Source organism: Wyeomyia smithii, chromosome 1, assembly GCF_029784165.1.
Source record: "Wyeomyia smithii strain HCP4-BCI-WySm-NY-G18 chromosome 1, ASM2978416v1, whole genome shotgun sequence".
NCBI lineage: Eukaryota > Metazoa > Arthropoda > Insecta > Diptera > Culicidae > Wyeomyia > Wyeomyia smithii.
The window spans coordinates 10,606,628-10,634,594 of record NC_073694.1 but is presented as its reverse complement, the minus strand read 5'-3'; the positions used below and the strand labels follow the sequence as shown (position 1 = coordinate 10,634,594).

Genomic DNA, 27,967 nt, shown 5'->3' with positions numbered 1-27,967 from the left:
CTCTGACATCATTTAACCGAGATTTCGTCCAACAGAATAAAACTCTTACCGAGATTCCGAGAAACTGAACTGTCAAAATATCGAGTGCTTCACTAACAGTTTTTTTTCGTGTTTTGGTGTAGAAAGAAAAGGAGTAGGTTTTGCGGCTGATTATTATTCTGGAGAAATCTGCTAAGTTCAGATTAACTAAAATATTGAGTGAGTATACACTTTTTTTTTCTCAGATCTCGTTTTTTTTTGCTGCAAAGAATATTTGAAGAAAACGATCAATTCTTTCTCCAATCAATTTCGTAGGTTACCAACTCTGGAAGTTGCTGAGTCATAGGTTACTTTATTTCCTGGAAGCAATACAACACTCTAGTTTTTACAAAAGCTATATTTATTTGAATCAGTTGACTTAGTAATTAATAAATTATTTTTGTATATTTAATCGTTTTAATCATATTTGGGTTATCTGACGAACAAAAATCGCAAAATACGTACCTCAGTTAATTTTACCGAAATTCTCGTAAGAAGTTGACAGTTGAAATTCGCGAATATCTCGGTAAAACATTACCGAGAACCTCGTTAAAGTTTGACAGGCTTTAGATTTTTTGCTTTTACAGAATCTCGGTGTTTTGATGTATTACTGAGATTTTTGCCGAGATCTCAGCTGTTGAAATCTCGGTAATTTATTTTATCGTGCTCGGTGATAATATCAAATTGTGCGGGCAAAATGTTGAGGTTTATGGAGCTTTCTACGCCAGATCTCACCAATACAGGCTTATCGTGTATCCTTATTGTTGACGTAGCAATCGTCGTTATCATAGCTAACTTAGATACCACGGAGTATTATTTTTTCCTAACAAATCAATTCTAACTTGTACTTCAGCCACACAAGACGTGTTTTAAATATATAGCTTGTTCGTTACTTGAAACTCGTATTTTTTCAAGCCACTACAAGATTCCTCAATAGGTTATGGGCACCACACAGAAGGACCTGGCCCACGGAATAACGCAGTTTCGTGGAAACGCTAGTGGATATGAAAATTGGAGCTACCGTGTCAAGCTATTCCTGGAAGCAGCGGGTGTCTCAGAAGTGCTGACGGAGGCTGCTCCGGAAGCAGCAACTGAGAGGTCTAAATTTTTTGAAAAAGACCGGAAAGGAAAAGCACTGTTGGTAAGCTGCCTGGCGGATGACCGTCTAGAGATCGTCCGGGAGAAGACAACGACAAAGCTGATGTGGGAAGGTTTGGAGGCAAGGTACGCATAGAAGTCGGTTGCCAATCAGACTCTTATACGGAAACAGTTAGCGCGGCTACGCATGCAGAGCGGATCCGATATGAGAAGTCACTTTCTGGAATTCGATGGGCTCGTTAGAAAGTTGAAAACTGCTGGTGCTACTCTGGTCGAGGCAGATTTGGTGTCGCAACTCTTCTTAACTCTGCCAGACACATATGACCCACTTGTAACGGCTTTGGAAAATGTTTCTGAAAAGGATCAAACGCTGGAGTTTGTCAGGCAAAGGCTATTGGCAGAAGAGCTGAAGCGCTCAGATAGACAAGAAGAATCAGTAGAAGAAAATCACAAGAGGGTTGTGTGCAAAGCCACGACCGCAAGGTTGAAGTAGAATACTTTTATAAGAAAGATAACCCGGCTGCTTGCGTGTCAGTCATTTTTCCTAGTAACTAAATGTTGACTGCTTATTGGCAGTATTGAAAATTCTGTGCAAATGAAGTTGAAGTATTACTCAATTTAAGTTTGCACATATAAATACCACCTCACTGAACAGGAAAAGAACAAACTCTTTGCGGCGCAAACAAGTTTCAACAGTCAGAGTATATGTACATTAGGGTGGGACAAAAAATAAATATTAGCTCCCATGCACTTTTCGTGTTCCTTATGGGTCCTGTAACAACTGTGTAACTTTTCAGATCGATCGGTGGAACCCCTGATTTGCGCCCGATTTTTGAAGTTTCCATACGATTTTATATGGGAAAATCCACTTTTTCAAAACTTATCCTCTAGAAATTTCCAGTTGGCTCCTAAAAATATACCAATACATGATATTTGTAGGAAATTTTCCTGGGAATAATTCTCCAGAAGACTGTAAGGCGCTACAAAATTTGTAGAAAAAGTTATTCACCTTAAACTGATCGAATGTCTGACGAACGGCTCAACATTGAATTTTTCCAGCAACACTGCTGCAGCATGCTGCTGTTTCAAACTCAACAAAGTGATGAGAAACAGTTTCGCGTAGAATTAAGCTTGAAAGCGTGATTTTTTGCTCATAGTATCTTCGGAGAAAATGCTTAGAATATCAATCCCCATATTTTGATAGTATTCGTTGTGTGATTTATACCCCTAGAAGTGAGAAATCAGCTTTCTAAACACTCCTACGTAGTGAAAAACATTTTCGTATAGGATTAAGCTTGAAGGTATGATATTTTGCTCACGTTATCTTCATTATCGAAGAGCTTGCTTAGAACATTAACTATCAAGTTTTAATGTAGATTGATTACTCCCCCTAAATAAAAGAAATAAGCTTTCTAAACACCCACGTCGTGTGACAACTTGCAAATTTAATAGATCATACCCAGGTGTCTTTTAGAAACGAGTTTAGTAGATACATAGCTACAATTTGCGCAGATACATGGCCAGCCGGTCACTACGAACCAATGAGATATACACAGGTGAGGAAGAAGAAGACATTCGTCTGTTCTAGTAGCGAAAAAAGGTAAAAGGAAGCAGGTGTTTGGATTGTGACGTAGATCTCGGTCAACAAGCAAATGCCATTTGAAACCAGGCATGTCCAAACCCACCACACCACTGCGTGTGTGTTTCAAGCGATACCATGGAGGGTATTTTCATTGCCCTTCAGTGCTTATACAAAACGGAAACCCACAGTGTTCTAAATAAAACAGCCAGCTTCGGCTGACACAGGCCCGAGTGTTCCCGACTTCGTGAGCCCTAGCTTACTGATACGTGTTTTTTCAAACGCTTCATATTACAAAAGTAAATATGAAAAAAATATTGCAGGTGGTTGTATACGATGACTACCGTCAAGCTATCCATTATTATATCATTGTCGATCTCGTCGTGGCGACCAATGCTTGTGTGTTCACCGAAACTGCAAGCCCTCGATTGCTTCATGTGCCGAAGTTAAAAAAGTTAAAAAACGAATGACTCTCCGGTGTTCTTTCTTTAGCTAGCGACGGAGGGTAATACGAATAGCCCTGCGTGGTGTGTTTGTTAGCAGAATTATCAGTAATAAAAAATTAAGTTTGAGCCAAAGATGATTATATTTTCAACAGACAGCGGTTTGCAATCAACACGGGGAGCTAAAGAAAAACTTCGAAAACCTACCCTTTTCCAGTTGTTTCGGATCTTTCAGCGGCCCACCTCGATGCCCGCCAACCAACATCCCGTCCAAAGATCAATACTCTCTTTTTCTCTTTTTCAATAGACTTCATTTACGGTGGTTCGTAGTGACCTGCTGGCCATGTATCTGCACAAATTGTAGCTATGTAACTACCAAACTCCTTTCTGAAAGATACCAGGGTATGATCTATTAAATTGGCACCAGAACCAAAAATTGTCATCCGATGTGGGTGTTTAGACAGCTTATTTCCCTCTTTGAGGGGGAGTAATCAATCTAAATTAAAACTTGATACTTAATATTTTAAGCAAGCTCTCCGATAATGAAGATAACGTGAGCAAAATATCATACCTCCAAGCTTAATCCTACAAACGAAAATGTTTTTCACTACGTAGGGTTGTTTAGAAAGCTGATTTCGCACTTTTAGGGGTATAAATCACACAACGAATACTATCAAAATATAGGGATTGATATTCTAAACATTTTCTCCGAAGATACTATGAGCAAAAAATCACGCTTTCAAGCTTAATTCTACGCGAAACTGTTTCTCATCACGTTTTTGAGTTTGAAACAGCAGCATGCTGCAGCAGTGTTGCTGGAAAAAATCAATGTTGAGCCGTTCGTCAGACATTCGATCAGTTTAAGATGAATAACTTTTTCTACAAATTTTGTAGCGACTGACAGTCTTCTGGAGAATTATTCCCAGGAAAATTTTCTACAAATATCATGTATTGGTATATTTTTAGGAGCCAACTGGAAATTTCTAGAGGATAAGTTTTGAAAAAGTGGATTTTCCCATATAAAATCGTATGGAAACTTTAAAAATCGGGCGCAAATCAGGGGTTCCACCGATCGATCTGAAAAGTTACACAGTTGTTACAGGACCCATAAGGAACACGAAAAGTGCATGGGAACGAAAAAATTACACCAACGCTTTTTTCCCATACAACTGTGTCCCAGTCTAATGTACATGTGAATTCAAAATAAGATAATTAACTTTTGGTTAAAGCTCAGAACGAGAAAATATTAAATCTTCAATTTATTTGTTTGGTTGTCCTAAAGAGGACAGTTTGTTGTTGAATTTGAAATAGGATATGACGCTGATTGCATCTCTGTGTTACGCCGATAGCGGGAGTTATGGTGAACTTGTGTATGACGATGCATTGTATTACCTGTTTTATTGAATGGGAGAAAGAGGAATATTGTAAAATTTTGTAAACATTTAACTCAAACAATATCACCAAACCGTAGTCAACTCTTGACAACAAAGTTGAAGGCTGTTTTCACACTGAAAATCAGACAGCCAGCAGAAGTTTTGATTGCCAAAATCCAGAATGCCGAACAGCCGTAAAGAGACATGTTTATTTACCTACGGCAAGTTTCTCGCCCCATCGCTCGCGTTCGCGTTCACCATGGCAGAAGCCTTTGTCTTTGGTTATGCTGATCGCAGCCTTTGCGCTGCCCCTACAGTGGGGGGTTTACTAAATAAAGTAGAAATTAGACAACTACAATAGAATTTGACTGCACCCCGCACAGAACGTCTGCTTGTGTTGATGCCAGAAAATTATTAACCTTCAATTACTTGTTTATTTGCCTTGAAAAAGATATTTTGCGGTTCAAAATCGGTTGCTGATCGCAGATTTGAATTGCTAGGATCCAACTCAGAATGCTTGCTTGCGTTGTCAAAAATCATTAACTTTCAATGACTTGTTTATTTGCCTTGAAAAAGGCATTTTGATGTTCGAAATTGGATTTCTTGATGGCAATCTTCATGCTGCCCCAACACGGGGGGAATAATGGCAGTCTGGCAACACACGCTGAGAAGAACCGCGCTGCTCCTGAGACGTGGTGACCAACCACAGGGCTAGTGCTGCTGCTAAGGAAGGATGACGGCTGTTGTCGCTGTCTAGAACTAATTTGAGCGGCTTCGGCTGAAACAGGCTCTCATATAGGCCAAATAGCATGTTTTCAATTGCAAGGTATATGATTCTGTCGACCGTGCTTGGGAAGCAATCATATAACGACCAATCAGAGGTCGAATTTTTCGTTTTGACAAGGCTTCACTAATTTCAATAGTACAATAGTGTGAATAATAAAATTACAATTATCTTCTGTTGAGAAGAATCTTAGAAGATTTTCCAATCTATTGCTGCAAGAACGAAGGAAATCCATCGAATACTAACCGATTTATTAGCATTTGAAATTGGACATATTTTTCACTTTTTTCGGTTTTAGATTTTCATTTCACATCCCTATGTAGCCGAACTTCCTGAGAGAAGTATTCTACTTCAAAAACCTGCAGCGTTTTCAGGGCATAAACAGAAAAAGCAACCGAAATTCAACGGAAAATGCCATGGATGTGGCAAGCGGGGACATTTCAAAAAGGATTGTCGTCAGCAGAAAAGCGAAGCGAATTCTGTGGTAAAGAGCTCGGTGAGTTTCATGGCAGATGTTGAACGAGGCGAACGGACAAAACCTGGAAAAATCGTTTTTAAGCTGGATTCGGGCTGTAGCGACCACCTGGTGAGCGACAAGTCCATTTTCGCATCCTTGCGTAAGCTGGACTATCCAGTTGAAATCAAAGTTGCAAAGGAAGGCCAGACTATGAGAGCTGAAAAAATCGGTGATATCAACGCTTTGAGTAACCAAGGTGTGCAGTTCAACATCAAGAACGTTTTGCTGGTACCAGACCTGCGAGAAAATTTGATGTCGGTCAAGAAAATGACGAGAGCCGGTATAACCGTTACGTTTTTTGGAGACTCAGCAGTCCTGAAGAAGAACGGAAATATTTTGGCAACTGGTAAACCAAGCGGAAACTTGTTCAAACTAGAGCTATCAGCGGAGAACCATTGTGCAAATGCATGCGACGTGGAAACCGGCAAGTTGTGGCATCGCCGTTTGGGACACATCAGTCAACATGGTCTGGAATCAATGGCCCGACAAGGTCTATTGAAAGGAATAAACAAGGCTCCAAAGATCGGTACTTGTGAACCATGTATCCAAGGCAAGCAGTGTAGAGATCCCTTCAGTGGCACAAGAAATCGTGCAACTCGCCCCCTTGAAAGAATCCACTCAGACGTCTGTGGTCCCATTGATCCACCGGCATGGGACGGATCCCGTTATTTTGTCAGTTTCATAGATGACTACAGTCACTTCGGAATGATTTATCTGCTGAAAAGGAAATCTGAAGTTTTCGACCGATTTCAAGAGTACGAAGCAACTGTTACTGCAATGATTGGCAAGTCAATATCTCGAATGACCGTGGATCAAGGGAGGGAGTATTTTTCGACGAATCAGGAAAACTACTACAAGCAGAAGGGCATTCAAGTCGAACCCACGGTAGCCTATACCCCACAACAAAATGGTGTAGCGGAGAGGTTCAACCGAACCTTAGTAGAGAGAATTCGTTTCGTGCTCATCGACTCAATGGTTCCAAAGTATTTATGGTCTGAGGCGGCTCTAGCGTGCGTCCATCTCCTCAAACGTAGTCCAACGTCAGCCTTGCCGAGTGGTGTTTCTCCAGCAGAAATGTGGTTTAATCGCAAGCCAAATTTGGACAAATTGCGGATCTTCGGATGCAAATGTTTTGTGTGGATACCGTCGCAGCAACGAAAGAAACTAGACCCCAAAAGTCGTGAAATGATGATAATCGGGTATGCTCAAAACGGCTATCGCCTTTGGGACAGGAAGACGAGAAAGGTGACCATTGCAAGAGATGTAAAGTTCGATGAAGGCTCGTTTCCCTTTGCTGCCGAGAAGATGCCAAAGTCTGATGTTCCGTTACTTGTTGGGTTCCCCTTCGAGCAAGAAGGGGAAAATGAAGCTGAACCTATCACCGATGATGAAAATGAAATTGAAGATAAAAATGATGTTGGGAATGTCACTATTTCTACTGATCGTAAGCAGACTGATGCTCATGAAAGTGAACCTGAATCAGATACAACTGTGGACGGCGCGCTCCCTCTGCACACAGATAGACAGCAAGAATTGTCAAGGAATAGCAGACGGGAGCGCCGACTACCCGGTAAGTTATTTGACTATTTGACTGGGTACAGAGCAACTTCTGGCAGTTCCTTTCCACTAGATGCGCCCGAGACGTTTCATGAGATCGAAAATCGACCTGACCGGGATGCGTGGTTGGAGGCCGTAGAAGACGAACTTCATTCCATGAAGAAAAATAACGTATGGCGTTTCACGGGCTGTCCACCAGGAGTCAAACCGCTGCAGTCAAAATGGATTTTTCGAGTGAAGGAGAATGCTGACGGTAAACCAGTTCGATGCAAGGTCCGACTGGTAGTCAAAGGATTCCAGCAGAAACCTGGACTGGATTATGACGAAATTCTTGCTCCAGTTGCCAAGTCAACCACAATAAGGATCGTTTTAGCAGCTGGTATCCAACAAGGTTTTGTGTTCCACCAAATGGACGTAAAAACAGCGTTTCTGCATGGAGAATTGAAGGAGACGATTTTCATGGTAGTTCCGGATGGAGTCAAATCACCACCAAATACTGTGTGCAGATTGATCAAATCTCTATACGGACTAAAACAATCCCCCGTTGTTGGAATGAGAAGTTCAACCAGAAACTATTGGAGCTAGGTTTCAAACGATCAATGCACGATTACTGCCTGTATACAAGAATTCGTCCGGAAGACGAGATCTACATCGTACTCTATGTAGATGATCTGCTTATTGTTGGAAGAAGGCAGATGTCTATTATCGGACTAAAGAAGCAACTGATGTCAATATTCGCCATGTTGGATTGTGGAGAAGCTACTCACTTTTTAGGAGTGAAACTGGACCTCAATAAAGAAGGAACTATGCGTTTGTCTCAAGCTACAAATGTTGAAAAGTTGTTGGTGCGGTTCCAAATGTCGGAGTGTAATCCAATTAAAACTCCCATGGAAAGAGGAATGATGCTGTCTGGTGATGACGAAAGAACCAACTAACCATACCGTGAACTGTTGGGTACAATTATGTACATCATGCTTTGTACCAGACCGGACGTGTGTTTTCCTGTGGGTTTTCTGGGACGATTCCAACAAAATCCATCTAGAGCACACTGGCAGAGCTTGAAACGATTGGTCCGTTATCTGAAAGGTACTAAAACTAAATGCTTAGAATACAAGAAATACGCTGAAGCTGAGCCACTGGTCGGGTATGCAGACGCCGACTGGGCATCGGATACCGTGGATAGAAAATCTGTAAGCGGATATGCGTTCAAGGTGTTTGGAAATCTAGTGTCTTGGTCAAGCAAGAAGCAAACAACAGTTTCCACATCATCCAGCGAAGCAGAGTACGTGGCTGTTAGCTCTGCAGTATCAGAAGGAATCTGGATAGCTGGTGTACTAGAGGACTTAGAACTGAAGAAGAAGGATGAAGCCTTCATTATTTTTGAAGACAACCAAGGTTGTATTGGGATGGCGCGAAATTTTGAATCAAAGCGGTCAAAACATATTGATATCAAGCATCATTTCCTGCGTGACCACATTGCGAATGGACGATTGAGGATCGAACACGTAGCAACTAAATACCAGTTAGCCGGCATGTTCACTAAGCCTTTGGATTCCAAGCGTTTAGGAGAAATATCCTGCCAAATAGGAATGGCCGATTGAGAAGGGGTGTTAACGTAGCAATCGTCGTTGTCATAACTAACTTAGATACCACGGAGTATTATTTTTTCCTAACAAATCAATTCTAACTTGTACTTCAGCCACACAAGACGTGTTTTAAATATATAGCTTGTTCGTTACTTGAAACTCGTATTTTTTCAAGCCACTACAAGATTCCTCAATACTTATGAATTTGATTTGTTTTCAACCAAAAAATCAGCTGATATTCAATTTCGAAAAATATTTCACTTATGAATCCTAGTTCATTAGTGTTACCTGTTTTAACAAACTTTGTTTTAGTGGAAAAACAGATGAAAGTGAACTAAATATCGGCTGACAAATTGAATAAAAGTTCGGGGCAGGAGGAAATTTTTTGTTACCACCAGCGTGTTGATTACTTGCAACCAAAAATAAAACTTGTATTAGTGAAATCGACCACTAATACTAGCGCAGATAGGAAGGTCTATAGTCTCCTGGTTTTCTAACATGATATCCGCGATATCATCTCAATGTTACTTAGACCCTTTTGAAAAGTTACGCGAGAAATCACTACCAGGCCCAGGCACAATGGCGTTTGCGTTGCGTTGACGTTAATTTGACAAAAAATATATGGGCTAACTGTCAAATTGCCGCAAACGCAACCGCAGCGTATCCATAGACCTTCCTATTTGCGCTATTATTAGTGGTCGATTTCACTAATACAAGTTTTATTTTTGGTTGCAAGTAATCAACACGCTGGTGGTAACAAAAAATTTCCTCTTGCTCCGAACTTTTATTCAAGTTGTAAGCCGATTTTTAGTTTTATTTCATCTATTTTTCTCTTAAAACAAAGTTTGTTAAAACAGGTAACACTACTGAACTAGGATTCATAAGTGAAATATTTTTCGAAATTGAATATCAGCTGATTTTTTGGTTGAAAACAAATCGATTTTATTAGAATAAGACTAAGCCTGTATTGGTGAGATCTGGAGAAGAAAGCTCTATAGAGCTTTCTACGCAAGATCTCACCAATACAGGCTTAGTCTGTATTCTAATAAAATCGATTTGTTTTCACCAAAAACATCAGCTGATATTCTATTTCGAAAAATATTTCACTTATGAATCCTGGTTCATTAGTGTTACCTGTTTTATGTCGTTTTCGTTTTCGCGGTGTACTACACTTTTTCCGTGCTATACTTTGCAGCTTCAAATAAAACATTTTCAGTGTCATTGCATTGGTATGCGTAATAATGGGATAGCTGTCAATTCGTTTTGTTTTGGTCATTATCGCATTCGTCATTTTGTCTCGTTTCCATTCTCGCAAATTTGCTGAGAAAAAATTTACCTGACACTTTACCACGTGGAACGAAAACCAAAACAAACCAGTTTTGACACATACGTGTGAATGTGTTGGTAACTTCCTACAGCACACTCTGCTTTTTTGACGTTTTTGGGTGTCATCAGTGACAGAAAAAGTGTAGGGAGAGACAGCAAAAGGGTAACACGAAAAATCAAATAAAACATTTTCGGTGTCAAAAGTGTCATTTGAGTGTAGTACACCGCGAAAACGAAAACGACATTAACAAACTTTGTGTTAGTGGAAAACCAGATGAAATAAAACTTAAAATCGGCTTACAACTTGAATAAAAGCTCGGGGCAGGAGGAAATTTTTTGTTACTACCAGCGTGTTGATTTTTTGCAACCAAAATTAAACTTGTATTAGTGAAATCGACCACTAATACTAGCGCAGATAGGAAGGTCTATTGTGTTTAGGCCTTTATCTAAAAGTTCGCTTCTCGCACAAAAGTGCTGATTTGCGTTGCAAATACGCATATTTGGGTGTTTTCATTTTTCTGTGTAGTTTTTGTTGCTTCTTTTTTTCTAGCAGTTTTCTTCCACCAGCAAAATACAGTTATTATTGCTCTTAGTTCAGTTTAAGCGGCTTCGGTTTAAAACCTATTAAAAACGTATACTGTGAGTACAGTAGAAAGTAAAAGTTATTTCCTTTCCTCCACAAAATGATTGGTCTCACAAACTCGTTGCGTGAGATGCTACAGGTGAAGCCTGTGGACACCACCAATACAGTATGGCGTTTACACAGCCGTGCCACTCTGTATGTGCTAATTTTCTCAACAATTCTGCTGTCCGCACGTGCCTATTTTGGGGAACCGATTGACTGCATTACCAGTGGATCCTCTGCGATAAAGTCAAGCATAAATAGCTACTGTTGGACACTGGGCACTTACATAAGCAAAGATCCTCAATTTGGTAAGCTTTGTAATAGGTTTTTGGTAAGATGAAACTGGACGACTTCTTTTTCAGTTGATGCCAAATGGGATTTCGTAAAAATTGGCCGAAAAATGGGACAAATCCCTAAGGAACAACGGGTGTACCAAAAATACTACCAATGGGTTTCTTTTTTATTGACCATACAAGCATTTTTATTGTCTCTTCCTAAGCATCTCTGGCGATGCTTTGAAGGATGCCGGATGGCGACATTGTGCTCCGGTTTAAGTAAGTTGCCCCGATATAAGTTATTTTGTTTAAAATTATACCAAAATTCGTGAAAATATCACCCAATCTAGCATCCATTTTTCCCCCGGACGCCTGGACAACGAAGAGGAAGCGGCGCACTTTGCACTATTTAAGACAGGAGCCTCGTAGTAAGCAATTGAAGTACGCGTACCTGTTTATTTTCTGCGAGTTGCTGAACTTCGCTTTGGTGCTTCTGAACATGTTACTATTGAATTTCATCATCACTGGATTTTGGTATAATTATCAGCCGGCTATGCAGGCTCTCATGACGCTAGATATGGACACATGGATGACTCACAACTCGCTGGTCTTCCCAAAAATAGCGAAATGTGAATTTTCAACCGTTGGTCCCAGTGGAAGTACGCAAAATCACGACGCTCTGTGTCTGTTGCCGCAGAATATTGTTAACGAGAAGATATTCGCCTTTCTTTGGCTATGGTTCATCTGCCTAGCGGTGATTTCCGGAATGCAGATTATTTTCAGGATGTTTCAACTAAGCTGCCAGTGCGTTCGGGAAAAGCTGCTCTACTTTCAGTTGGGTTCGATCAGCTACGGCAGGGTGCAGAGACTTGTACGTGAAGCTAACTTCGGTCAATGGTTCATGCTGTATCAAATGTCTAAAAACATCAATCAAGATGTTATGGAGGACATTGTAATCGGCTTAACCAAGCAAGAATCCTTGAACGGTCTTTCGAAACAAAGTTTGGAGCAACCGGTCCAAGTGGAAATGGAAGTGAATACAACGGAAAGTGAAATTACTATTTAATTTTTTCTTATTATCTATTTTCTAATTAACAAGGTTTGTTTTTGCCTAGTAGAGAAATAGTTACTGGTTTATTATTGGCGACAACAGTAGCAAATGTTTAATTAACAGATTAAACCTCCTATTAAAGTTCTGATAGAAGTAAAACTGACTGATGTTGATGAACTTAGTTTATCGTTGCGTTTTTTATTTCTAACCCTCCCTGTTTTTGCGCCAAGTGAATATTATCCATTCAGATGAGAGTTGGAGTTCTCGACAATCGAATTTTCTCATGCCGTGCATTACAACCTAATATCGAAAGTAGTGCGTTGTGTAGCGCATCCGGTATACTACTAACGGCATCTCCATCATCTCATACTACCGAAATTCGTTCTGCCAGATCAACGATTGAGCGTCTAGCGGAAAAATTTGAATCCACAGGCACAGTACTTTGCCGCTTTAAAACTGCTCGAAAATTTTACTCTAGTAATGGGCAGATGGCGTTGCCTGAGAAAGTCCGTACCCTTGAAGTGCGAATTTTGATGCATGAGTCTTCCGTGAATGGCATGCAAAAAAACAATAAAGTTAAATAAGGCAAGCTAGTGCGAAATAAGACAATATAATTTATTGCGAAGCAGACTTATTCGTCAGACATTATTTGATTGTGCATTCACTCCCCTGGAAAACTGTCAATGCTCGCCCAAACCCGTTATTCGAGCAGCTTTCAACAGCTGTTTCGGCTTTTCTCTCGCATTTTCTTTCTCTCTTCGGAGAGTATGACCGCCACTTGTCTCTTCAGGGACATTGCATTGACATGCAAGTGTAGGGATGGTCGTATTTTTTTGGTAATCAAACAAATTGATAAAATAGTAAATTTTACTCCATTAATCAAAATTAGATAACAAGGAATTCTTCAAAGCATTTTCCCACTGAGAAGCAGTAACATTAGAAGTTTTCGGACATCACCACCCCCTTGCAAACCGCACACAAGGCCAGAGAAGAGATAGTTTTGCGCGCACACACACTCTGTATTCTAGATACATTTTCATTTACTGCTCGCTCTGACGTCCCGTAGCGTTTTCTGTCAGTTTAGCGAAAAAATTTCAGTTTTCTACTACCCACATCAGCAAGGCCTGCGGCCGCGTTGATCGATCGCATCAGTGGAAGCAAAGTAGTCGTGTTTATTTTCCTGTTCCCCGTTGTAAAGTGCGTCAATTTCGCTGGCCGAAAACGCGAGCAAAAAGTGGTTGAATGTGTGATTTATTGAGACCAGACAGCCGGATCAGCCCGAGTGAAATTTTCCCATCACGACCTGGGGGTTAGTGCGAAATTAGCGCGGAAGTGATCGGTGGTTTTTGATCGCTCATCGTTTGTTAGTGTGTTGTGCAAGTTTTGCTTAATACGTGATCCTAACTAACAGGCGAACAGGCAGCGGCTAGAACGTGATTTTTAATTACCGCTGCTGAAAAAAAAAGGTGAGTCTAATCGAATAATTAAAGGGAAGGGTGCAGACGAGGTGCAGGTATCCGAGCAACCAAGTGAGAAACGAGTGTCTTGTGTTTTTGTTGGTACAGTGACAAAAAAAAAAGAAAATGAATGGTCGTAGCGCGCTTTGTTCGTGTATTCACGCAAAGCACCTCATCCAAAACGCAACCCGTGCGTGGTTCGTTTCCAATGCGCGCTGTGTCGGCTCTGCCCTGGTTGCTATAGCCACGCTTGCTTTTGAATTAGGGATGATAAGAAAATCAATGATTGTGGGGCCTTTAAATTTGAAATTCAGAAAAAATTGTAGAGTTGTAATACATATTGTAGGACGGTCAATTAATAATAATTTTATATTTTTATAAACGCCAAAGTACACTTCACGAATTAGAAAGATATATTGTATAAGATGACTGCAAAGGATAAAAATTGCGAATAGATAAAATCAGCAATTGACAAAACAATCAATGATTCACAGTTAAGAGACCAACTTTCAAACGTTCTGATGCATGTCTTAAGTTATAGGATTAAATGAGATAGAACAAGAACTTGCAAAACAATTGAGATTATTATTAATGAATATTCGTGATTTCAGAGTTTGCATTTTTAAGGATTCAGGATTCCAAAGATTTTTGGGATGCCGTACCATGAAGACTGTTGAGTGCCGTACCTCGTATATTAAGTGTTTTCCAGGTTTAAGATCTTGAATTGTTGAACCTATTAGCTATTGAAAAAATTCACCAGTTTTTTTTTGTATGATATTCTATAATTTTCGATTATTTTATTCAAGTATTTTGTCGGAAATAGTTCGTATTTGATGGTTTGATGTTTAAAATTAAAATTTTCGAGCTCAAAGATTTTAGGTGGTCCATTGCAATCACATCTAGGTACCACTCGAAGCAGGTTGACAGCACAATTTTCGAATTTTATAATTGTTCCAACCTCAACGCTATTTCTACCAACCCTTCTAAGAAGAAGCAACCGAAATATCCGTGCTAGTTATGCGGCGATTTACCTTTCGTAAAGGAAAGTTTTTATCAAGACCGCAACTTCAACAAGTGCAAACGAAAGGGGCATAAAGAAGGTTGCTGCTTATTCGCTGAATCAAAATCAAAACCAGAAATGAAGCTCGAGAAACAGAAGTACAAAGCATTTGTGAAGTACATAGGAATTCAGTAAAACGACCGATCTTCAGAGAAATGTTAACATTGGAAACAATGGCAAAGAAGCTGTCCTCCACTTAGATTTCGCTTCTTATATCACCATTATCTCCACACAGACCAGGAAGGCGACCAGAAAACCAACCATCAGTGCTTCCGGACCGGAGACAAGATCAATATGACTAATGAGTTCCATGCAGAAATAACCATCCGAAGTGTGACAGAAGCTGGTATTGTCTATGTGCCGTTAAGTTCGGATTTGAATGTCCTCGAGATGAAACAATCGATCTCTTTCATCTATGGTCGATACCTTTCAACTTACTGGTCAATGCTGTCCATCAGTAGCCTGAAAATATTGAGCAAAGCTTGCGTACGAAATTTCCAGAAGTGTTCCAGAGTACACTCAGCCAATGTACCAAACCAAATACGATGTACGATGTACGATGTTATCGTTCTCACTGTAACATGGCTGGACGATTGCATTTTATTACCATTTTTATCAAAAGTGACACTCGTGCAACTGTGGGTGAAAATGCAACTGGATAGGTCATCCGTAAGCATTGGAGTGTTGTATCTGCCCCCTGACCGTCGAGATGATCTTTATGTTATTCAGAAACATGCTGACATAATTGGAGCCGTTCTATCACGCTTGAATCCACACGACATTGCTGTTCTACTTGGGGATTAAGATTATCGAAAGCTACATGGGGATTATTACCATTGAGAGCGTCCAAAACACAAAAAGGGGACAAGTGCATCACAGCTAGTTATCGAAGAATTACATCATTATGTGTTTTTTCGAAAGTTTTCGAAATAGTCGACAGAACAGTGCTGTTTGTATCTTGCAAAAACTACGTTTCTTGTGACCAACATGAGTTCCATCCATGCAGCTCTTTTCGTTGTGTTCTCGCGGGATTGCAAGTGGATGCTGTCTATACGGACTTCACGCGGCGTTCGATCGTGTAAAACATGATATCCTCCAACGAAAGCTGGATAAACTAGAACTCTCTGCCATGCTCGTGACATAGTTTCGGTCGTACTTGACCGGCAGAGATGTATGTATCAGTTGGGTCATTTACAACTTCTTCTGAAGTGCCGCAAGGAAGCAATATGGGCCCACTTTTGTTTTTACTTTTTATTTACGACGTTGCTACTATAATACCGCGAGGTACACGGCTTTTTGATTATAGCCTGCCTTGGAAACTGTCCGGAACTACAAAAGTTGCTTGATGCTTTCAATGATGGGAGCAACGGTAATCTTCTTATCCTGTGTGTAGAAAAATGTTATGTAGCTTGTCTGGGCAAGCTTGTTAGCGCGTAAGCCAAATACTTGGCATAATTTTGGATAGCCAGCTCACATTGCGGGCACTTTACGAAGACGTCATTTTTAAAGCCAACAAGCAGCTGTTATTCAGAGTTGCCGATAGATTCCGCGATCCACTGTCTACGAGCACCGCTGCATGTTATTGGGGAGATTGAGACGTTGGAGAGATAGAGATCTCTCGCACAAATTTCACGCAAAAGTTGGATGGTGCGTACAAAGTTGTGCATTTTTGGCGCAATTGTTGATGTAGTTTGGAGCCAGTACAATAATTGCGTGTTGGACATAACGCAAATCATGCTCTAGCGATTTTTCAATGTGTTTGGCAGCTCCAAACTACTACACTTCAGAAGTTTCCACTGGTGTCAGTATCGTCATGTTGATTTGTACTGGTATTGATAATGTTTTCCAGAAGGTTGCTCTCTTTGAACAGGAGAATATCATGTCGCCTGAGCAGCAGCAGAGGTGTGGTGCGGTGAGAGGGAAAATGTGGTGGAAGGGATTACTTCGGCAGCGGTTGAGTTGAGCGAGAGTAGCAAACATCAGGAACCACGTGTTGCAATGTAAACTAATGACAGAAAATATATCGTGAGAAGAAAAGCAAAGAGAGTGCACCAACACCGCTTCTTTGTTATTCGCATACTGACGACGATGTCAACGCATCTAAGCGATCGGGCATGAGTCTTGCCGTAGGTTAATGAACAGCTCTACTCACGGCTGTTCATTAACCTACGGCAAGGCTCTCGCTTGATCGCTCGCGTTGGCGTTCATCATGACAAAGGCCTTAGGCTTGCTTTATATGTATTCAAAATCGCTAGAGGTGAGTTTTTTTTCATCCATGCTGGCGCACGAAAATGAAGCACGATTTTTCGAGCGTTGGGGCTGAAGTTTATCGGAACATCACGATTCTCGTGTATATAATATATATTCTGATTTCAATCTATGTTAGTGTATTCGCAGTACAACTGTTGCATTTATGTATTTCTTACATTTATTGTGCGATTATAGTGCAAAATTTGTGTGAACCGGGAAGACACATTTATTGTACAAGACTTGAACTTTTGCGTGTTGACGTAGAATACGTCTTACGGCAACAAATACAGGGATCCAATTTCAAAACCGAAAACATCGAGAGCGTCACAAAATTTGTCCAATTTCAAACGTTTTAAACCCAGTCAGTTTCCAACCGATTTCTGTCATTTTTGCAGCAATCGATTGGAAAATCATTTAAGCACCCGCCCAAATGCGGAAAATTGTAATCTGATTGTTTAAACTATTGTAATATTGAAAATTGTTGAACATTGTCGAAACGCAAATGTCGACTTTTGATTGGACGCTTGCTGCCGTTCCCTAAAAAGGACGACAGAATGGAGTACCTAGTTAGCCGGGAATCCACTCTTCGGGCTATATAAGAGACTGTTTCTCCTCAAGCAAATCAGTTTACTAGCAGCAGGCAACAGCAGCGGACATCAACACCGATGGCAGTAGGCGAAGTGGATCAGCATCGGGCAACAGCGGGTTAACTGCAGTTCTTACCTCTTTCAGTTCGGCTTCCCTTCGATCTGAGTTGAACCCCACCAGCGGTAATCCGATTCAGATATCGTTGGGTGAATACAACTGAAAGAGACTCACCGCCAGGTGATTTAAGAAGCCACCATCATCCAGCGTATGTATATATAGGGTGTATGCAGGGTTGCCACATTTATATCTGTATTTTTCTTTGAAAATATATGTATATCTGTATCTCGGGCCAAAAAATCTGTATTGAAAATCTGTATCGAGCAAACTCAAAATGTTGGATGGAAAATTTTTTACTCGCAGAACATATTTAAATAAATTCATTCTTCTCTACGTGATGTTTATACAGGTTTTTGTTAAATTTGTTTTTCAAAGTTTTCGTTATTTAATATTAGTATCTCCTCCTTGGTCTGCAACTTGCTTTCAGCTTTTAAAATTGAGAACATTAGCTTACGAATTTGGGGAATTGTCGCATCAAATCGTTTTAATTTTCCAATTTCACGAACGATTTAAGATAACTTAAAGCTGTCATTTTTACAACAGGATCGGTGAAATCGCTCCTCTTTGCAATTTGTTTTACGAATTTTGAATTGGGTTGTTTAGCTATTCCAAGCTTTTTATATCATCTGAAAGAGCTGCATTTTCTTAGCAAAACGTGATTTTCAAAAATTTTCTATCGTTTTTCGATTTTTAAATCACGAATTAAAACTGCTCGAAATCGCTACAATGACAGTTGGTATATGGGCAAACTGTCATTGTAGCGATTTAGAGTGATTTTTCAATCTTCATTTAATAATCGAAGGACATAATTTTTTTTTAAATCACGTTTTGCTCAGAAAATTGCACTCTTTAACTGAGATATAAAAATCAGAAATCCGTGAATAGCTAAACAACCCAATTGAAATTTCGACAAATATTTCGAAACGTTCATTTTCGCGCTTCGTTCAAGTCACATTCCACTTCTTCTTCATCGATACCTACATAATTTTGATGTTGTTTTTTACAAAACTTTGAAAATCGTATAATCGAATTGTACCTTTGGAATTGATTTCAGTTCGTCGGTATAGCAGAAAAAAAACTGTAAAATCTGTATTTTTGGTAATATTCTGTAATTCTGTAATACAGATTCTGTATTGCTTTTTCAATGGAAAAATTTGTAAAATACAGAAAAATCTGTATATGTGGCATCCCTGGGTGTATGCACATAACGTGTGTGAATATTCGTAGCATGTGTCCCTAATATATAAGGTGTGTGGCTTGCTATATAGCGTGTGTGTATGTTTATGGCGTGTATGCATGTTTGTAGCGCGTGTGTGCATGTTTATAGCGCGTGTGGCCTGCTATATAGCGTGCGTGGTTTGCTATTTAGCGTGCGTGGCTAGCTGTATAGCGTGTGTGTATGTTTATAGCGTGTCTGTGCATGTCTATAGCTTGTGTGGCTTGCTATTCAGCGTGCGTGGCTTCCTATTTAGCGTGCGTGGCTAGCTGTATAGCGTATGTGTATGTTTATAGCGTGTATGTGCATGTCTATAGCTTGTGTGGCTTGCTATATAGCGTACGTGGCTTGCCATATAATGTGCGGCTAGCGTGCGTGGCTTGCTATATAGTTTATAGCATGTGTGGCTTGCTATATAGCGTGTGTGGCTAGCAGTATAGCGATTGAAATTTTTATATATACATAATTGCTAATTAATCACCTCATGTAGAATTTAATTTTCACTGTAAATCATCCAAAACTAAATAAAAAATTTGCCATGTTGAAAATATATTCACTTGTCAATAAATCGCATTGACAAACACAGTTAACCTCAAAGTTCATCTGAAGAATTTCTGAGCTAGTGAGCCTGAATCACATAATTTTTCGCGCAAGTCTTACTAATTGCAGCAATCAGTTGTAAAATTATCTACGCTATCGTAAAATGCAGAAAATTGTTATTTGAACTGTTATATCATAGATGGAGAATGCACTAGTTGCCCTTGTCTATAACCTCTTTGTAGCCACTGCCTAAATTAAGATAGCTTAGTGCAACTTGATACAAGAGACAGCCACAAAACAATTCAATTTTATTCTTGTTTTGGATACGGCAGCAAGTGAAACCGCGGTGCCGGCTACAGAGGTAAACGTCATCTGGAGCAAAAAGACTATTAAATTAATTAACCCCAATTGAGTGTATTCCCAAACCTATTCCAAGAAAGACATTGACATAAGACAGACTGTCGTATTCTACGTTACCTCTGCGGTCGTGTCTTATAAACAACCTCTTCAACTTTTTTTTTCGTTGCGAAGGTCCTGACAAATGAAATTGATTAGCTTGCTATTCTACGCTCCGGAAAGGAATCTGCGAAAACGTCAACTTCTGAATTTGGAGGCAATGTATAGTCGGTACGGCCAGTATGATGCGATTAGGTTCATGCCAACAAGGTTCAACGAGGTTGTAGAACTGTACGACTTCCACGAACCCAGCAACATTTCACCTCAGGATTCGTTAATAACACTAGTCAACACAGGCGTTGCCCTAAAGCTCAAATTAAAAAAAAAAAAAAATAAAAGGTTTTAAGCCATTCCTGTGAATTTTGGTGCCCCCAGTCACAAACATTTTTTTCAAAAACTTAAACTAATTTTCTCGTATAAACATAACGTTGAAGCGACAAACCCGACGAGCAATTACTATGCAAACTCTCATGTCAGTTGACGCGTATTGGTAATGGCTAGGGGCACCAATTATTCACAAGAATTGTTAAAAAGCTATAATCTTTCTAGGGCAGCACTTATTTTGCTTTTGTTGACCAGTGTATTAATTTCTTGTAATTCGTCTCTACACGCAAAAGTTTAAGCCTTAATCAACCAATGCGTCCTCTCAAAACACTTTGACTTTGATCCTCTCGATTGCACTGACTTTGCGCAAATAATGCGTTAAACGCATAACGATACCGTTATACAATGAATACATTGACGGAAATTGAAATCAAAATATGTATCTTACACACAAAAATCGTGATGTTTCGGTAAGCGTCGGTTCCAGGAGAACGATCAGTTCTGGGATGCTCAACAACATGTGCATCCCTAATCAGCGTCAGCAACCGAAACAGCAAATAGCGAGCCTTGTTGCAACATGATTTACTGTAACGGGGAACCGGATGCATACGAATAAGACCAGAATCATCGTGAAATGTGAAATTTTTTAAATAAATTCAATGTCCTTTTAATTGTTATTGATTCAATGATGATTTTAAATGACCGGACTTGCATTACTCAAGTCAGCACCAAAATCATCAGTATTGATTACTGGTTGCACTGCTTCAACGATAACACCCTTTTGAAAAATATTTCCAATACCAGTACAAATCATCATGATTATACTAGCACCGATTAACACTTAATAGGGGTAATGATTTGGAGTCGTCTAATACATTGAACATACGTTATGATTTTATGAACAACACATATTCGGTGTACTGGTTCCAAAATTACACAGGTGATGTGCTAACTTTACACAATATTGATGTGGTTCCGCACCATCCAACTTTTGCGTGTTGGTTATTTTATTCATTAAAACAAAACATTATTAGATGAAATTGTTGAATATAACATAACAACAACGACGCCCGACGCCCGTCCCGTATACTGTCCCAAGAGACCAGTAGCTTACGCTGTCCTCAAAGTGGATGCCAAACTTCAACGGTTTTCATCGATGTGTTTGCGTCGTATCGAGACAGGTTTAAAAGCAAGATTGTCCGCTAGCGGCCCTAACTCAAAGCATAGAATCTGAGAAACTTTTTGGATTACGGACCAGTTACTGGTCTAGGTCGAATTAGAGATGTCCAGCTTCTGTCTTGAGCAGCCGTTCTCCAGTCGTCGCAGATCGTGCATCTTCTTCCCGCGAGCTCATCCATCATGTGCGAGGCCTACTACGGAGTCGATGGTCCATTTCTAGTTCTTTGCTGAAGATAGTTTTGGCACATGTCCAGCTCACTGAAGCCTGCCACGCTATATTATCTTCAATATATCAGCATGTTTGTATACCTGGTACAACTCGTGACTCGTCGATCAGTTTCCTCCAGCGTCCATGCTTCATATTCGTAAAAAGGGCCACCGGTACCATGATAAACGAATTCATCAACCACTTCAAATCGTTTCCCATCAATCACCAACACCACCGGAACTCCCACACACCCTGTCAGCTACCATGTACTTTGCTATGGCAGAGTTAATGCTGAATCCCAACCTCGCCGTTTCCCTCTTAAAAGGCCTGAAGACCTTCTCCACGATCATACGGTCGATACCGATGATACCAATGTCGTTCGAAAAACCAAGGAGCACGTGTGATTTTGTGATGATCGTACCGTTTCTTTGCACGTTTGCTCCTTATACTGCACCTTCAAAGGCGATGTTGAAAAGTAAGTAAAGACCGCAACTCCCTGCTTCAGTCCCTTTAACGTTACGAACGTGACTGACGACGCTCTGTTACACGCTGTTACGCTCTGTGTCTTCTTTTGACATCATCAGATTGACCGCCCTACAAGTGAGATAAATAATATATTTTTTCGAAAAATCAAATTCTTCAAAATAACACATCAAAATACTTTGCTGAAGACACTAGGTACCTATTTCTATCACTTTTTCCTGCGAAAAAAGTCGGTCTGGACCAGTATTCCTCGATTTTCTACCATTCATTCTACATCCTACGGCAATATTAGTACCAATTGAATTGTTAAGGTGTTTAGGTCATTCATTATTTCTTGCAGAAACTTGCAGAAATGGGAATAATAAATAGGAATGCAACTAGAATGGTTTTTTGTTGTTTCAAAAAAATTGTTTCGAAATGATTGTTCTATAGACGGTTATTATTTAACGGCTAGCTATTTTTGAAAACAGATGATAGTTTTACTTTCTTTAATATATTATACAGCCAGACAGGTATAGCCATTAGGAAAACTTTATCATTTGATTATTGAGTATCATAAAGTACATTTATTTATATATATATATATATATATATATATATATATATATATATATATATATATATATATATATATATATATATATATATATATATATATATATATATATATATATATATATATATATATATATATATATATATATATATATATATATATATATATATATATATATTCACAACTTCAGCGAGTTTTGCACTTGTTCAGGCAACCTTTGCGCTAGCTTCAGTCTGTTTATTGAGAAAAGTAGTGTAGTGTGAACAAATTGAAAGATGTTTATTTTCAAAAGTGTGTACCTACAGGAGAATCGATAATACATACCTGTTGGAATAAATCTATGAAGTAAATCTGCCATTGTTGCTACGCGAAACAGTTTCCGCGTCCGGTGTTTTTGAAAAAATCAGAATACAAACCCATTGGAGGCTCCAGCTATTCCATGACGCCATCACTATGAATTAATACAAAATTTACTGATGATGGCATTTGGTATCCCTTTTTTCGAACAGAACTGCTCGGTTTTGGCTCTGAAACCACATGCCAGAGCATTCCGAATTACCCGGGCAGGAGAGGATAACAAAATCATAACTCATCAATAACATATTTAGTTATGAGGACTTATCGTGTTATTCGAAAGATATTCACGTTTCAAACGTGCATATGAAAATATCATAAAATTTTGATATCATTTCTCGCTATGCCTTCAATGAGATGTTTAAGATGATTTTAAAATATCTGATTAAAAGTAAGTTTTTAAGTGCAAATTGTTCGATATTGGTTATTTATAATGTATCAGTTATGCATTCAGTGTTCAGTAAGTTGAAAATATCTGGATTGGTTATTTTCATGATTTTTAATGCAAATTCTTGGTTTGTTTTTGAAATATCAAGCTTTGTTATTCATATAGTCTTGACGGAACAATATTTTGGTATCATTTTTTGTTATTTTACCAACTATGTAAACCATATTAAGTTCAATATGAGGTGTATTTCCAATATCTGGTTGTGATATTATAATGATATTTTCTCCTGCTCGGGTACATAACACCGATTCAGAAGTTCTTTGCCGAGTCCAGGAATGTCGTGTTACCATCGTTTGTAGTTACGGTTTCCGGTTCAACTATATCAACATGCAATCCCAATTCTCTCTTCAAATCTTTCTGGATCAGCTCTTTCCTTTTTCTGTATTGTTCTCTATTTGCACTCCATTTTTCCAGTTCAATTTTAAAAGCAACATGAAAAGTAGAAACATTTATTGGACGCTAAATCACTTTGTCAACCGCCATCAAAAATGGAGTTGCACCACAAGCACAACAAGTAGCCAGCGCGGATGTGTCCGTCAGGATAGTGCAAGTCTTTCCATCAATCATCGTCATACTGAGATGGTGGTGAACTCCCAACTTTTAACTTTTAACACTTTAAAAGATGCATCAGAACGTGAAAATGCAAAGCTTACTAAGTTCTTTTAACATTAAACTCATGCGGCGGGATGAGAGACGTGGGTATAAAATCGAGAATTACAAGTCCAGGGCTGTTACAGTCGGCGCGGATTTTGCGTTTTTCGCGGATTTTGCGTTTCTCGCGGATTTGGACTTTTTTTAATATTGAGCAGATTTTCCCGCTTTTGCGAGCAGCTGCAGACATTTATCAAAAATATCTGGCATCTCTGTATACTTGAAAGTTGAACAAAATTTCAAGTGTTTGAAGTGTAAATCTCCAGTTTTGTTATTTTTTCTAGTTTTTATTAAATTCCAAAACATGGGTAAGCGCATATTTAGCTCTTTACATATTATTTTCACTTATTCAAAGACATGTTTTACAGGAAAAACCCGTTTTGATGCCAATTGGTTGCAGAAGCAAGACCCAAATGGGTCGCTTTACGAATCGTACATCATTTTTAATGAACGCTCTTTGGCTGCAGGTGAAGTTTACTGCAAAATTTGTAATCGAAGGAAAGTAACCTTCGCAAACCGAGGAATCGCCTCTCTTCATGATCATGCTAAAACTTCAAAACATAAGGACCTCGCAAACATATATAGCAGTAACCAGCAGCTTCGGTTGTCTTCTTCGTCAAAAGTAAGATTTATTGAGCATTACATATGAATGAACTTAAGGTCTTACTGATGATCATAGGGTTTTAAAATTTTAAATACAGTTTCTTGTTCCACAGGTTCAAGCTTAGAGGGTTTTAATTCGAAAATAAAAGTCCAATTTAAATTCAATTCTAGGTTGAAGTCATTCCAAGCAGAGGAAATAGGGATGTTTCTTATGAGCCACAGCTGTCTACTCAATCGACACAGCCAACTATGCGGCTTCATGTTACGGATGGGAGTACACTTGAGAAAGAAGTTGTATGGATCATCCATAGTGTGATGAAATATGCATCATTCAACTCCGCCGGAAAAGACTCAAAAATTTTAAAATTGATAGCTCCCAACGACCTCAATGGATTCTGTCTGTACAGGCAGAAGATGACCGATATGGTTAACCATGCAATCGGTCCTTACTTTAGAGACCTTTTCTTAAAGGATGTCCGAGGCGAATATTATTCTCTCCTATTCGATGAAACAGAAGGCAACAACAAGCAAAAGGAGCTGGAAGTAACAGTGAAATATTTCTCATGTCACTTGGATAAAGTTAGGTTTTTTCGTTTGGAGTCGACTTTTTTAGGAAAAGCAACCGCAGATATTCTGCTTGGTAAAATAATGAGAACTTTGGAAAACGCCCAATTGCCCTTGCAGAATTTGGTCATGATGAGCAGAGATGGACCAAAGGTCAACCAAAGCTTAGAACGCAAGATAAACCACAAGCTGATAGGTGAAAGAGGTTTTCAACTTGTCAGCACCGGATCTTGCCCAGCACACATTATTCATAATGCAATTAAGTATGCATTAAAGGAATTTGGTATCGAGGTTTCCGAGCTCGCAAAAGTTGTTTATTTTTACTTCGACGTACCTGCTCGCTGGGAGGATTTCGTGAACAACAGCAAGAAAAAACCGAAGAAGTTTGTTAAATTTGTCGAAACAAGATGGGTGATGCTTGGAAATGCTGCAAAGGTGTTAATGTCGAATATAGATGAACTCTATGTACTGAAATCAAAATTAACACACGGGACTAAAAAGAACTTAACGTATCACGAAGAAGCAATCGTCAGAATTTTATCGATGCGTGGGATGAAATCCATGATCCAGTTTGTGATTGATGTATGCAACGACGCTGAAATATTAATCCAATACCTGGAAAGCAACGAATTTATTTTGTTCCGTATCCATGAAAAAGTTAAATGTTTCATGACTTGCTGGTTAGCAAAAATTTATGACGTAGATAAAATTGAGAATGTTTTCACAGAAAAAGCAATTCAGTCTTCCCATTGTAAAAAGGTAGCGAGTGTAATATTGCCAAGTGCAGTATGTAAATTCAATGATGATGAGAAGGTTTTAACCTTGTTAAAAGAAGGTTTGATAAAGCATGTTCAGACGTTGATAAGTTATCTACTTGCGAATAATATTCCGCATAATTTCTATTATTTATTTTCGTTTTTGAAGCCATCGAATATATTCTTGTTAATTCAGAGACAAAAATAATGGAACTAGCTAAGTTAGTAAGTTTTAATTTGGATCCAGTTCGCCTTTTTGAAGAGGTTGTTGTACTAAAATCTTTTAAAAATTCTGTTCAAACAGACGCTGATTTTGCATTTTTTACTAATATTTTTAAACAGCACAATTTCACTGAACTTAAAAAAATTTTTCAAATTGTAATCACCGTATCGCATTCTAATGCGGAAGCTGAGAGACGTTTCTCTTGCTCAAAGCTTATTTTAACCGAAAATCGTTCGAGTATGTCTGAAGAACTGTTTAACCATCGTAAAAATATTTTAAGTGGAATGAACTTTTTCCAGAACGATTTGGAAAAGTTCACACATGTCGAAAAAGTAGAGAAAGAAAATAATCAGAAAAAGGAAGAAGTCAAGTTAACAGCCAAGAAAGAGAAAGTAGAAGAGCAGAACAATATTATCCCAAAAAAAAAGAGAAGCTGCTGAAGAAATTACTAGCTTGATTACAACACAATTGAAAAAACTTAAAGATGATAACCCACAAGTTGCGTGTCTAAATATTTTAGGTGCGCAGCGTGAAAAACTTATGAATGAAGAAGCTGAGGAACAAAAAAGTCCAACACGCGTTGAAAGCGAACGAATAAACTATTATTGTTAATATATTGTTTTATTTGTGAAATTTGTTGTTGTTTGTATAATAAATAGTATACTCTTGTAAATGTTTTTTACTCTTGCTTATGAATTTTTATCGTATGTGTAAATAAAACATATTGCAAGAACAACCCGTTTTGGCTCTAGAAATATTTCTAATTTTCAATAGCACTCGGATTAGCAAGCTTAATTTATATCAGCACAGAGTTAACTCTTGAGCCGAATGTCTATCTACTGAGGAAAAAAACAGTTTTCAAGATGTTTTTTGTTTTCGAAATGCTTCATTTGAACAACAGTAAAGTTGCTTTGAAAAAGTTGAAGATAATAATTCTTTCCTTAAAAAAAATTAAACCTATATCCATTGTAAAATATTCAAAATAAATTATTGTTTTAGTTTTACCTTTTTAGTTTTTATTACTCAAACTTAGTTAGTTGTTGAGCTAACTGAAGTGCTGCAGCTGTAGTGTTCTTAAAAAACAACAGTTTTTCGAAACGAGGAAAAGTGGGATTTTTAAGATAAATTATAATTATTGAACAGTTGTCTTTTATAATAATCCATTCATAATTATTCTTTATGTTGTATATTTTCGATAGAAGGACAACAGTACTATCTACAACTTTTTTCGAAGATACAAAACAAAAACCATTCTGACTTTAAAAAAGCTCTTTCTAGAAAGTTTTACCTCTGGCAATGATCATTTCAACGTGATCAAACAATCATCAATGTTTAGCTAACCTTTTCGTAGAAAAAATAACCCTTTTGAAAAAAGGGCTTTTTGAGATATTAAATTTATAATTGGATTATTTTTTTTTTCTGAACAAAATATTTATTTTACCGTGTTTTTTCCTAATTTGTTTCGACGCGATAAAAGTGACATAGAGAAACAATCATTGGCATCAAAATAAGTATCATAATTTGAACATGAGAAGAAAAATGCTTGATGTACGAAACAATATGGCATACTTATTAACAATTTCATTTGCTGCATTGGCGTGCATGATTACAAAAAAAATTACTGAAGCTATTTATACAAAATTACATTCGTAACGAAAATAATAAATATACACAACTATCCCACAGGTATAAAAAAAATCAGT

At 38.6% G+C, this 27,967-nt stretch overlaps 4 protein-coding genes across 4 annotated transcripts in view; all 4 read left to right on the top strand.

Moving 5' to 3' along the window:
* The first annotated feature begins 8,331 nt into the window (after positions 1–8,331).
* Positions 8,332–8,970, top strand: LOC129716562 (uncharacterized). Its single transcript, XM_055666395.1, has one exon. The coding sequence runs from the start codon at positions 8,332–8,334 to the stop codon at positions 8,968–8,970; it is 639 nt and encodes a 212-aa protein (XP_055522370.1).
* A 1,869-nt stretch (positions 8,971–10,839) lies between these two features.
* Positions 10,840–12,381, top strand: LOC129717451 (innexin inx2-like). Its single transcript, XM_055667350.1, has 3 exons — positions 10,840–11,214; positions 11,269–11,460; positions 11,532–12,381. The coding sequence occupies exons 1-3, from the start codon at positions 10,965–10,967 to the stop codon at positions 12,245–12,247; spliced, it is 1,158 nt and encodes a 385-aa protein (XP_055523325.1). The 5' UTR covers positions 10,840–10,964; the 3' UTR covers positions 12,248–12,381.
* A 900-nt stretch (positions 12,382–13,281) lies between these two features.
* The window catches only part of LOC129718938 (protein retinal degeneration B), a 104,577-nt gene continuing 89,891 nt past the window's right edge, over positions 13,282–27,967 (top strand). Inside the window, exon 1 of the mRNA XM_055670180.1 lies at positions 13,282–13,698. The gene's annotated coding sequence lies outside the window, so the exon portion shown is untranslated. The remainder of the gene's footprint in view (positions 13,699–27,967) is intronic.
* Positions 24,356–26,854, top strand: LOC129718939 (uncharacterized). The gene is made up of 3 exons (XM_055670185.1): positions 24,356–24,427; positions 24,488–24,741; positions 24,894–26,854. Exons 1-3 carry the CDS (start codon positions 24,424–24,426, stop codon positions 26,247–26,249), a joined length of 1,614 nt encoding a protein of 537 aa, XP_055526160.1. The 5' UTR covers positions 24,356–24,423; the 3' UTR covers positions 26,250–26,854.